Here is a 12208-nt window from a genome sequence, read left to right on the forward strand (position 1 = left end):
GCGGATTGCCGATACTGTGCGGTGTCAGGTTAATATTGCTCTGTAGACTTTTCGGCTTTGTAGACCTGTTGCAAGAGTAATGCTTGCTGTGATCTCATCTATTGCTGTTTGACAGAGAGACAACAATGCTAGAATTGAGAGTTAAAGCTTCTCGAAAGCAAAGCAACCAGGGCTCAAAAATTCTCGATTAGGTCACATCAAAGCCCGCCTCTTCCATCAGACTGGTCTGCATATGGCTTAATCCATCGGAATTTGCTCAGATTAGGTTCACAGAGATAATTCAGGTGGCTGGGAGGTGCGTGTGGGCAGATGTTACACCTCCACCAGGATAATAAGCGTTATTTCAGCGAGTTGAATTTACCAGAAACCAGGGTTGAGAAGACCCGATTGGGGCTTCGAAGATTCTGTTTATTTCTATAGCCTCGCTGGTCTCGATTAAAGTAGCAACTCTCTTGTCTGAAAAGTCGCGATTCTCACTCAGAATTAACGTTTATTATCCAGGCGGAGGTGTACAGTGGGAGCTGGCAGTTTGGGTGGTCTGTGCGGGTAGTTAGAGATCCCACTTACACGCGACGCGCCTCATCGCGACCGCGTCTTCACAAAAGCTCCCCACGCCCAACCTAGCCACTCTAACCACCCCATAAAGCCCTTTTTGAAGAAGCATATTTGTCTCTCCAGTTATCATGTTGCAGTGGTAATTCATGTCTTTATTTTAGTATTCTTCACCAATTGAGAGCCACAATGGCTTCTTCCAGGGCATCATCCCCCGCAAGCAACGCTTCGGATAGCAAGTTCGACCTCTCGCCACGGTCGAGGCTCAAGGCTCTGCTCGCTACAGTTGGCAGCGACTCGGAGGGCGACAATCCCAGCCCAACGAAGAAAACCCAAGCCGAGAAGACGACTACCATACGAACCAATTCTCCTGATCAAACTGCTGCGGAAAGCAGCGAGGGCGACGACGATGATGAGGAGGATATAATTCGCCCGAGGGGCCGCCTTGCTGCCCGGATGTTAGGCATCAATAAAACAGTTGACGAAACTCAATCGGATAAGCAAGATGACCCTCGAGAACGCGTCAAAAAGATGCTTCAGAAGGCAGCCGAACCGGCAGAGAAACCTCAAACAACCGAGGAAGTTGACATGGCGGACGCGGAGGACGATGCGGACGAGCTCCCAGTGCACCGGAGAAAGCTCAAGAACCGACAGCATCGCAGCACAACACCTAGGGCAGCAACTCCTGCGAGATCACCCACTCCAGCTCCCAGCCTTTTCGTGACGCCAGATAAGGCTGGCTCTCCATCTCAGCGGAGCCAGGCCGACGAGCAAAACGATGACGACTCAGATGTTCCTGCCATTAAAAGTGACCGGTTCAAGGCACTGGTAGAAAGAAAGCGGGCGGAGCGAAAGGCTCGCGAGGCCGAGGAGGAACGCAAGAAGGCTGCTCGAATGGCTGGTCAAGCAGAGTTGATGCAGGACGAGTCTGAGGACGACGTATCTGACATCACCGACGATGAAGGTGGCCGCAAGCTGACTCAAGAGGTGAAGCGCCCTGCTGCTAGGAAAGCTAGCAAGAAGGCATTGGAAGAAATGAACCGGGAGACCCAGCGCATGAGCCGTGCCCTGCAGCTTGCTCATGAAGCTAAGACGAAGAAGAAGATCACGAAGGCATCGCTCTTCGAACGATTCAACTTCAAGCCGGAAAAGCCCGAGGGTGTTACTATGAAGGAGCCCACAACCAGCTCGAGCAGACCGGCAACTCCGACTTCATCGACTCATACAGATACGGAGATGAAGGATGCAGACACACCACCGAGCTCTCCACCAGCTCGAGTAGAGCATGTCTTGGGGAAGACACAAACTACAGCACCGTCCACCGGAGTGCAGCAGATGGATACAAATGCACAGCTGACCAGCCGCCCGGACATTGAGGGTGATGACCCGCCAACCATAGAAGAATTTCTGGCGACCTCATCGTCTAGGAAACAAGAGAAGAGCACAACCCCCACTCAAATCACAGAACCTGCCAAGGACAAGAAGCCGATAACAACAAAGCGAAATATTCGCGTGAAGCTTCCAGCCATCAAGGCGAACTTGGTTACCATCGAGTCAGACGAGGAGTTGGTCATCACGGAAACCAAGAAGAGTAAAATTGACGCTATATTTGATCGCATCCCCGAGAAGAAAGCAAAGGAATCTAACTCGATCCATGCTTTGAGACGCTTGGCCCACATCGACTCGCCCGAGAAGAAGCCTAATAGAAAGGTCACCAAGTCCGCCATGACTGCTGGCGAACTTCAAGCTCAGCTACAGCAACGTGCCCGCCAGCAGGCCAAGCTTGAGCGAGACAGGCGGCTCGAGATGCTGAAAGCAAAGGGCATCCATATCCAGACCGAGGAGGAACGTGAGCGTGAGATGGCTCAGGTCGAGGATATTGTTGCTCGTGCCCGGCATGAAGCCGAGGAGATTATGCAGCGAGAGCGAGAAGCTGCCAAGAAAGCGAAGAAGGAGTCCGGCGAGGCCGATCCATTGGCCTGGGACGACAGCGACGACAGCGACTTCGCTGGAGATGCGCCAGAAGAGCCTTCTGAAATAGAACTCTCCGGTTCTGAGGAAGAGGTCGATGACATCAGAGCTGGAAACAGCGGCTCCGAAGTGGAGGATCAGGAAGAGGAAGATGTGGTGGAGGATTCAACAAAGAAGAATCCCGGTGCCGCAATCATGTTCGACGAGGAAGCCGAGTCTAATGAGTCTGAAAGCGAAGATGACTGGGTAGATCCAGACGAGGAGGAGGAGCGAAACCGCTGGGGCGCTTCAGAGGATGAAGACGATACACATGATATCGCCACCAAGCCGAAGCCTCGCCGGTCCAAGAAACATGTCACTATCCTCTCTGATGATGAGGATAATGATGTCGAGTCTACACCAAAGCCCAAAACCCAGTACCCTCAATCTCCAGCAGTACCAAAGACGGATTCTCCCCAAGTTCCAACCTCAGTTCTCCGGTCAGCAACAAAGACCTTCATCCCTGGCCTGCCTGTCACTATGGGTGGACCGGCTGGCCTGGGTCTGACTCAAATCTTTGCTGGTACGATGGACGACAGCCAAGCTGACTCTGCTGGTGGTTCGCCCATGGAGTTTATGCCAACCTTTGACAGCTTTCCAGAAACTCAAGTGTCCCAGGTTGCTGAGAATGATATGATCTACGACAGTCAACCTCAAGGCACGCAGAATGAGAGCCAAGGCATTCACCTTGACATCACTCAGTCACAAGAGCATGGATTTGACAGTATATTAAATGACCTCAGAGGAACACAGACTTCAGATATGCTGGAGCCATCTCAAGATGCAGGCTTCCAAAACTACACTCCTTTGAAGGAGAGGTTTGTGGAGGCTCCACACTCCACTATCGATACTGTTGTCTTGAATTCTACGCAACCTACCCAGCCTCATAACGAGGAGCATGATTCTCCTCTTGTCCAGAGGAAAGGCCGACTTCGTAGAAAGATCGCTCAGGCGCCAGAATCCGATGACGATGTTGATGACAACAACATGGCCATTGAAGAGGATGAGTTTGGCTTTGGCACAACAAATGCCTTCGATACATTGAAGGATGCCGCAATCAGAGAGAAGAAGAGAAAGGCCCGGCATGACTTCGACAAGAAGAAGAGCAAGGCCAAGGAGATGGTAGAGGACCAGGCTGAGGAGTCTGAGGATGAATATGCTGGTCTCGGTGGAGCCGATGGCGAGGATAGCGATAACGAGAGCGCTGCCTCTGTTCACGAGATGATTGACGACAACACTCAGGCAAATGGGTTGGATGATGCGAAACTCGCCGCTTTCTATGCGTAAGTCGCAGGTACAATGCAGTACATATGGTTTCTTGCTAACGGCGCTCTACAGTGATCGTGAAAGAGCAAACGACGAGAAACAAGTCGAGAAGCTCTTCCGAGACATTACTAGTGGTATGCTCCGTAGGAAGCGTGGAGCTGACTACGATTTATCCGACTCGGATGACGGCGGTGAAGCTCGACGACGCATGAAGCGAAGACAATTCGCAAAGATGCAGAAAGCTCTCTTTGCAGACGAACGTATCTCTAAAGTCGCTGAGAATCCGCGCAACCAAGCATTTATGAAGACAATCGAGGATCTTGGTAGCGATGATGACATGGACTTCCTCTTTGAACCACCTGCGCCACCTCAAAGCCAGGATTCACAATCACAAGAGCCGCAGACTGTCCCAGACAGCCAGCCGGTTGCAGCACGCCAACCCCTAGCGCCAGCAAAGGCTGTCAATCGACCTCCTGCTGCAGCGCGCCGGACCAAGAATGGAAAGAAGCCGTCCAACATTGGTGAAATTCGCGAGTCACTGTCGAACCTCCTGGAAGAGCCGAGCCTTAACACGGTCATCTCAGCCACAGACTTAGGATCTGATAGTGATGATGCGGATGATGAGGACCAGAACGCTCGTGGCAGCAACAAGGAGAACAATGCTCCCCAGAACCCACGTCGTACAAACACAGCCATTGTCGACCGCATCAGCCTCAAGCGTCAAGGTTCGAGCTCGGTTTCTACAGCCAGCGCAGGGGGCCGGATGGCGTTTGCCGCTCCGTCTACCACTGGTGGTTCCTTCAAGGTGCCGGCTCTACTAAGACGGGCTACTACGAATTCCCTTATGAGCAGCTCTAGTTCTAGCTCGGGCGGTAACGGTCATGCTGCTGGCGCCAGTGGTTTTGGCGAGGAGGCCAAGATCAAGAAGAGCGCTGGCAAACGCTCAGGAATCAACTACTTTGCAAGGGAGAATGAGCGGAGAGCCGCCATGGAGGAGAGTGCGAAGCGCAGAGAGGCGAAGAAGTTCAAGGGCGCGGAAGGAAGAGTCAAGGTTGTTGGTGGTTTGTTTGGAGCAGGCAAGTTCGAGTGATGGCGTGAATGAATGTCTTTGTTTTCTTGTTGGAGTAATATCTGGTCGGTCTGGCGTTAAGGGACATAATGATCTGGTATAAGGGTTTTACAGATCAATAGTTGTACTTTCTATGATTTCAGAGCCGGTGGATAACCATTTTGAGACCAGTGGTTCAATCCATTGCTTTACCGAAAGCTGCTGTGTTCTTTTTGTTTTCTTTGTAAAAGTTGTAAGCGGTTGAAGCGGTTCGTGGTTGTTGTGATATGGCGACGGTCCGTGCGAAGCCGGCGTTGATGGCTCGTCTCGCTTAAGCAGGTCCAGCACGAGTCGTGAATTTGGCCGACTTCCCTTCCTTGAATTGAAATGACTATCTATTACAAGCCCTCCACTACCATGAGACTCGTGATTGAGAGATCTGCAACAACATCACCGATGGCGTGCTAGTCTGCTCTTCGACATATTTCGAGCGCCTCCGTTGTCGTACGGTTTTACCGAATCTACACCAGCTGGATCTGGATCTCGAGAGGCCGGGCTGGAGGAAGGACAGTAGCAGTACCTGGCTGCATCTCGCACCCCAGTCCCGGCAAAAGGCCGCTGTTGGCTCTTCACCGCCAGGTACCCTTATCTCACCTACAAGCTCAGGCGACATGAATTAACGGGAGCAAGCCAGTCTCGAGCCAGTCAATTATGGCTCCACCACCTGCAGTTCGTACCTGTGTAATCGCCACAAGACATATATGACTAGGAGATCTGACATTGCCGATTCAGACACCAGCGCAGCCTCGTTTCCTGCTCTCCAAGCGTCAAGTGACAAAAGCCGAGAAGCAAACCCCTGCTCACACGCAGAACGGACCGCAGCAGTTCAGCTCAACGCCTCGGTTCTCTGCGTCATCCACACCGCGACAAACAGCTAATCAGCCACCCCCGTTCTCAACTCCTGCACCCTCAGCTGCCAAGTACCGACAGTTCCGGGGTCACGCTACGAGTGACATTATTGATAGTTCTCCACAGTCCTCTGAGTTGGTTCATGACGAGGAAGAGCATGATCTCCATGGATCCATCGAAGGCGACTCGCCCAATCCGTCTTTCTGGTTACAGACTGACGGTGGTGAAAGAAGTCCCAAACGTCGACGCATATCAATTTCACCGGGCTTAGATGTCAGTTCTCAGCCAGCCGTAGAAGACGAAGAAGATGACGATGCTGTGATCGAAGCTGAGGATGAACTCGACCGGGTTTCTGAAGAAGATTCACAAGAGAACTCAGAATCCCTGATTGGTTCACATGAGTTACCTAGGAAGCTGGCCTCTGGATCTCCTGAACCAGCGAGTCGGGCCCAACCGAGTTTTCAGAGAGCTCCTCGTTTTAAAGCTACGGAACTTCCAGACGATGATTCGCAGTATCAACTTCCAGATGCCTTTTCTCCCCAGCGTCGAGGGGCCAAGTACGTATCAGACGGCCTCGCTGCGGAAGTCCGTGACTGGCTAGTGCAAGTCAAGGGGAGTACGGATTACGACCGATCTGGAGGACTGAATGTGCGGCTCTTGGTTGAAGCAGTCAATCCGGCACCTGGAATGTGGCTTATAGCTGCGCGACGAGTCCGCGATCATGGCATAGATCAGAATTCCACCGTCGTAAAGGCTATCTTGGCTGGTAAAGGACGTATCACCGGCTTGAACTCTCCCAGTGCAGTAACCCCAGGGTCCATGATAGACATCTCACAGCCTGCTTGGGATGTTCTTCTACAAAATCACGATAGATGGGCCGTGGCCTGCGACTGGGAAGTTGTTGAGCCCGAGGCTAAATCCCAACTGGTGTTGAGTGATTCTCTCAAAATCGCGATCTGAGTCTGGACTATCGATGAAGTCCGATCTCTCCAGAGCGTGTATCTATGCCTCTACATCTCACTCGAAATGCTCGGCAACTTGCTTTTTGTAGGGGTACGTGCGTATCATTTTCCCTTGTCACGAGTTACAGCTTCATTTCCAATCTTTCACTAAGACCCTTGCAATGGACCAACGGCTCGATCCGCCAGGGTCTGAGCACCGAAGCCCCCACACAACCAATATTCTCAGATTGTCATATCACTTCTCTTTCCGTCATAGCTGTACAATTACCTTGAAATGAGTCTGATCGTTTGTAGCGCCATCAAATGTCCTACGAAACTTCTCCTGTTGCATCAACGCTGGAGCCGCAGGAGATCTCGGGCACATGCCACGACCGTCTATTCGATAGGCCAACGTCGCCCGCCACAATGACTACTACTTTACTTACCCCTGCTAGATGTGACCTGCATGAGCAATTAAGGCGCTATTCACCAAGCAATTGGCCTAGACAGCGGTGGCCCTTGCCTTGTAAACAACTCGAGGCCCTCGGAATATATATACTCTATGCTAACTAGCGAGATGCCTGAAAAACAGTTGCAAGTCCCTTCTATCTTTAACATCGAGTCACCATTTCCAAAGGCCGTCTCTGCGCTGGTTGTATTTGTATGATACAGGTTCCATCGCGACCGCCACTTTGTCATATATCCGTACTTCGCTATGTAATTCAGTGTCTCACGATCCAACTCATCAGTCACACCAGTGTGTATCTTCTTATAAGAACGTCGCCCCATACCCACTTGTCGAGACTGTCTCGCCTATTCTCTTGACCTCAATCTGTCAGGCATGGAGCTGCTCAACATCTTGAGCGATAAACGCATGGCACAGCCGACAGACAACTCAATGCCCACCATGAAGGTCATTGCAGCGGGTCTACCTCGATGTGCAACAACGTCGTTACAAGCCGCCCTAGAATCCCCATTTCTAGATATAGCCCCTTGTATGCATGGAAAGCAAATCTTCCCGAGGGCAGACCGCATGATGCTCGTTCTTACGGCTATGAGAGAAGCAGACACAACCCGCCGGCGGGAAATCCTCCACCAACTATTTGATGGTTACGCGGCAACTGTCGATATACCTGGCATATTCTTTGTCGACGACCTAATGGACATGTATCCAGATGCCTCTGTCATTCTCAATGTGAGACCAGGACCACAAGATAGAAGGGCAGCATCGTGGGCCAAGTCTATCCGGGATGCTCTCTCGTTCTTTACAACTTGGCGATATCTCCTCAACAACGGACTTCTGAAAATATCACGGTTACACTGGCGGATGCATCGCGAGATCTATCATATGTTCTCAAATCACTCAAGGATTCAACTGCTGGAGGGGGGCGGGTCTGGTGCGGATTGGATGACCCCCGAGTTCTACGAAAGATACAATGCCTGGGTCCGCGCTGAAGCAGCAAAGAGAGGGCGCAAAGTTCTCGAGTTCGACCCTACGATGGGCTGGGGTCCGCTTTGCGAGTTTCTGGGCAGGAATGAGAAGGCTGTTACTCCCCACGAACCCTTCCCTCACAGAAACGATGCTCAGCAAGTCGCAGTCATCAAACGACAAGTGATTACCTTGGGCTTGCTTCTATGGGCTGGCGCTATCGTTTCAGTGGTGCTGTTATTCCACATGGCTCTTCTGGTTTTCAACTTTGCCTCCCCTTTCGCTAAAGCACAGTGATTGGTTTCTGGTCGACTGGCATCAGCCGGATCAGTCAACGATTTAGCATTACTCGGCACACATTCCTGTACGGCGCTCTCCATCTGCATAGCATCTCGTTTTTTTTGACCAGGACATAGAGGTTTCGGCATAGACAAGTATATTTATGAAAAACGGGGGTCTCACGTGGATAGAGCAACAATGCGCCAGTGTTATGGTTTAGAATCTTTTATATGTTCAATTTTGTTGCCTACATGCCCTGACTTTTGTGACGATAGTACATCCAAGCCACTCAAGGCTAGTCTTACCATGATGATCCGAGGCCCTTCTCAATCTCCGCAAATATGCCAACGCCCTTGAGGCCCAGGCCAGTACCGACGCCAACAACAGATGCGCCCACGCCCTTCATCCTCCTGTACCCATCTGCGTCCAGAACTCCGCCGATTCCAATGACCTGGATGTGCCCGAGAGCGTCCTTGTTCTCGTCAAGCATCTTCCGAATTGTCAAGACATTCCCAAGAGCCAGGGGATGCAGCGGGGCACCGGCCATACCGCCGATCCCGGTGCCTGGGAGCACTGGCTGGACGGAGGAGGACCCGTCGGGAGGCGATATCACTACACAAGACCCGAGAGTATTTGTCGCTGTGATGAATGACACGGGACAGATCCCGCTAGAATCGGCGGCAGCGGATTCAACCAAGGCGCCAATCAGCGCTGTGTACTCGGTTGACTGAGTGTAGGGCGGCGTCTTGAGGCCGAAGGGAATGCGGGTCAGACTCGCATCGGAGGCGACCTCCTTCAGAGCGAGTAGGTAGTCCAGCAGGGCCTTCCCGTTGTACGCCGGGGGAGGTTTCCCGGGGATATTGGGACAGCTGAGGTTGATCTCCATGGCCAGGGGGAAGGGCACCTCTGCCTGAGCTGATGAGATGAGCTTGTAGCACCCGACGACATCCTCGGGGCTGCCAGTCACGGAGACGAGGAAGCCTTTCTTCGTCGGGGCATCACTAGGTAGCTTCCCAGCAATGGTCTTGATGAAGCCTAGATAGGCCTCAAGATTGTGGGGGCTGTACCCCAAATTATTGAGACTCGCGCTCTCCAGACCACTTAGACGGGTCTGGTCTTGCTCAGATTTATGCGTTGCAGTATCGTATAGGAGATACTGGTGCTTTGCAGGGTCATGAGGAAAGCCATTGATCAAGGATGTCCTGGTTGTGACAGCTCCGGTTGCGGAACAGTCATAAAGAGCTTGCAAGTCATCGACGGTAGTGGCCCATGGGTTGGCAGAGTTGATTAGGGGAGGGACGATGTCGAGGCTTGGAGGAGGGGCCATTATGTCTATGCTACCGTTCAGGCATGAATTCGATATTGACAATAGCAAGCTTCGCCTTGGGATTTCTTCACGGAGGACATATTAGTCGTTGAAGTCAATGGGAAAAGTAAAGGGGCCACTATAAGAGAGGAGATAGATGTGGTACGTTGCGGGGTTCCCCGAGATAAGATAAGAAGGCAGTCACTCCGTATCATGTAATGGCTATCAACGCGAGCGAATTTTCACAGATCTTGGCTCACGAACTAAGAGACTCAAAAGGAATAGAGTGATGGAGAAAAAGGCTTCTTACTGACGCCCAATTCATTAGCACGAGCCCCGTAGCAATCGTTATCTTAGAATAAATCATCAATTGCCTTGTCGGCATCCTTCTTGATCAATTCCTTCATGCCCTTAGGGGTGGTTAGCATGCAAACCCACGAAGAGGGCCATAAAGACTGCTTGAACATACCTCTGGCATGATAGGTTGACCATCTTTGTCCTTGACGTAGCGAAATGGCATTTGAGTGCTCTCATGCTCATTGAACTTCAGCTCGGGAAAGTCTACATATGGTACCTCCTTCAAGGGAACTATAAATATACGTCAGTAGGTGATTGATGAAAATAAGATTTATCAGGCGGCCTACTTTGCTCTTGAATGACCTTTCGCGTTACTCTTACAGCTGTATCCGTCGTCATTTGGACCGGCCCGAGGCGTCGTCCGGGAAAGCCTTTTTTCCTCAATTCTGAGGTTCGGTCTAGACGAAGAAAGTCAGAAGGTGCTTAAGAAAATGTGTGATTAGTTCATACCCCTTGGAGGATCATCTCCTAAAATCCGTGTATTAGCCACCGATCAATTGCTGATTAACATCTGGTACATGGGCCATGGACCATGGGCAACCTACCAAGAATGCCGCCAAAGAGGAATGTGCCAAATTCATTGGCATCCTCTGGTGAAAGGTCCTTCGCCGCCTGTGGGTCAAGAAGGCAAACGGTATCCTTGTTTGCAGCATACATGTCCTCGACACTCCGTGATGTTGCCTTGAAGACGGGCACGGCCTTGAGAGATTCTGGGGCCTGAAACGTGGGCGGTAGTGACGAGAGCGTGAAGCTACTGCCGGATGCCTCCGACTCCTTTGCAATTGCTATATACTCGAGCTCTGACCATGGCCCGAGCTCTTCGTCGAGATGCTCGACAATGTAGACCTTGCCGCCGGTATTGGCCATGATGGTCGTTTGCTGGTGAATTTTTTGACAATCACCGCAAATCAAGCCACAGCCTCGTAAACGGTTCTGCCGGGCGAGGAGGGTGACTAAGCGAGACTATGTTGAGGTGGTGATTTTGGAAATTGGTCACTGGCTTGCCGATATTGAATTTTACAGTATGCGGAGTTTTGATATTGAGGCGCCGTGTCTGGCCAGGATGGAAAAGTGAGGAGTGGGTGCCGACCGCCCGGTCTGGCAGCCCGTTCTTGGCACACCCCGTCCGCCTTCCGTCTTCGCCACGGGCCAATGACACGACACGGACATCATCCAGGGCTAAGGGCTTCCAAGCAAACGAAAATACAAACGGTTCCTGTGGTATTGTCATTTTATTTGAAGTAGGTACGCAACCAGTCCAGTTCCCTGAAACAGATTCTCACTCGCTGCAATATCCGCTACGGTGGAATGGTTGAGTGTAAGCGCAGATCGGGTTTCTCAACGAGTCTCGAGAACAAAGTGATACCTGGAAGTCGTCGTTCACGCCCCCGTCTACGACCCTCGTTGACTGCACCCTGACGCGTATCTCGGAGAGCAATGCCCAATGAAGATCGGGCAACAGCACAGGTGAACTCTAATTTTGGGACAGTGGGCGGTCCCTTGTTCGTCCCATCTGTCGCACCCCGGGCCAGGGGCTTGGCAAATGAGTTTGACGCTGCGATCTTATGAAACTCCGCTGAAAAAGAAGGGATCTCGGATGCGTTTTGTCTTTGGACCCTTGTAGACAACCTACCTAGTGATTGCTGCACTGCACGCTGAGGAGGGCCGGGTACAGCATGCGAGAGAGAGGGAGACCTATCAAACATCTCGGGACTCTACCTACTCATAGCTCATTGTAGGGCATGTTAATCAAACAAGCAATAGTTTCCCTTACTCGAGCGCAGGGTTCAAGGAGGCATTTTATGTAGCGAGCTAGGTAGGTAGCCAACTATCTGGTCTCGAGCTGGCCTAGTAGTAGTAGGTAGGTAGGTATTGGGACGATGCTGGGCCACGCAAGCCGCTTGCGGTTTCTGGGGCCTCCCTCCCCACTCGCCCTCTCTTCCTCTTCCTTCACGGTGCCGGTAGTGAAGTAGTGAAGCCTGCCCTGCCCCTGTCGTTCGCTACAGCCCATTCCAGAGCCCAGACCATCCTAACTGGTCGGGAGGGCCAGCCTAAAATCTGCGGAGATAATTGAATAGATGCTAACCTCCTAACCTACCACCTAGACTAGA

General features: G+C 51.7%; 3 protein-coding genes across 3 annotated transcripts; 1 reads left to right on the forward strand and 2 right to left on the reverse strand.

Moving 5' to 3' along the window:
• Nucleotides 1-741: 741 nt before the first annotated feature.
• UCRPA7_6288 (putative mrc1-like domain-containing protein) lies at nucleotides 742-4918 on the forward strand (the record flags this gene model as incomplete). Its single annotated transcript, XM_007918823.1, has 2 exons — nucleotides 742-3845; nucleotides 3901-4918. 2 exons carry the CDS (start codon nucleotides 742-744, stop codon nucleotides 4916-4918), a joined length of 4122 nt encoding a protein of 1373 aa, XP_007917014.1.
• Nucleotides 4919-8735: 3817 nt separating this feature from the next.
• Nucleotides 8736-9761, reverse strand: UCRPA7_6289 (putative dihydroorotate oxidase protein; the record flags this gene model as incomplete). The annotated part of the gene is made up of 1 exon (XM_007918829.1): nucleotides 8736-9761. One exon carries the CDS (start codon nucleotides 9759-9761, stop codon nucleotides 8736-8738), a length of 1026 nt encoding a protein of 341 aa, XP_007917020.1.
• A 332-nt stretch (nucleotides 9762-10093) lies between these two features.
• UCRPA7_6290 (putative duf431 domain-containing protein) lies at nucleotides 10094-10964 on the reverse strand (the record flags this gene model as incomplete). The annotated part of the gene is made up of 3 exons (XM_007918821.1): nucleotides 10094-10150; nucleotides 10210-10328; nucleotides 10643-10964. The coding sequence occupies 3 exons, from the start codon at nucleotides 10962-10964 to the stop codon at nucleotides 10094-10096; spliced, it is 498 nt and encodes a 165-aa protein (XP_007917012.1).
• Between the last annotated feature and the right edge of the window lie 1244 nt (nucleotides 10965-12208).

This window comes from Phaeoacremonium minimum (genome assembly GCF_000392275.1).
Source record: "Phaeoacremonium minimum UCRPA7 unplaced genomic scaffold PA7_03_scaffold_461, whole genome shotgun sequence".
Lineage (NCBI taxonomy): Eukaryota > Fungi > Ascomycota > Sordariomycetes > Togniniales > Togniniaceae > Phaeoacremonium > Phaeoacremonium minimum.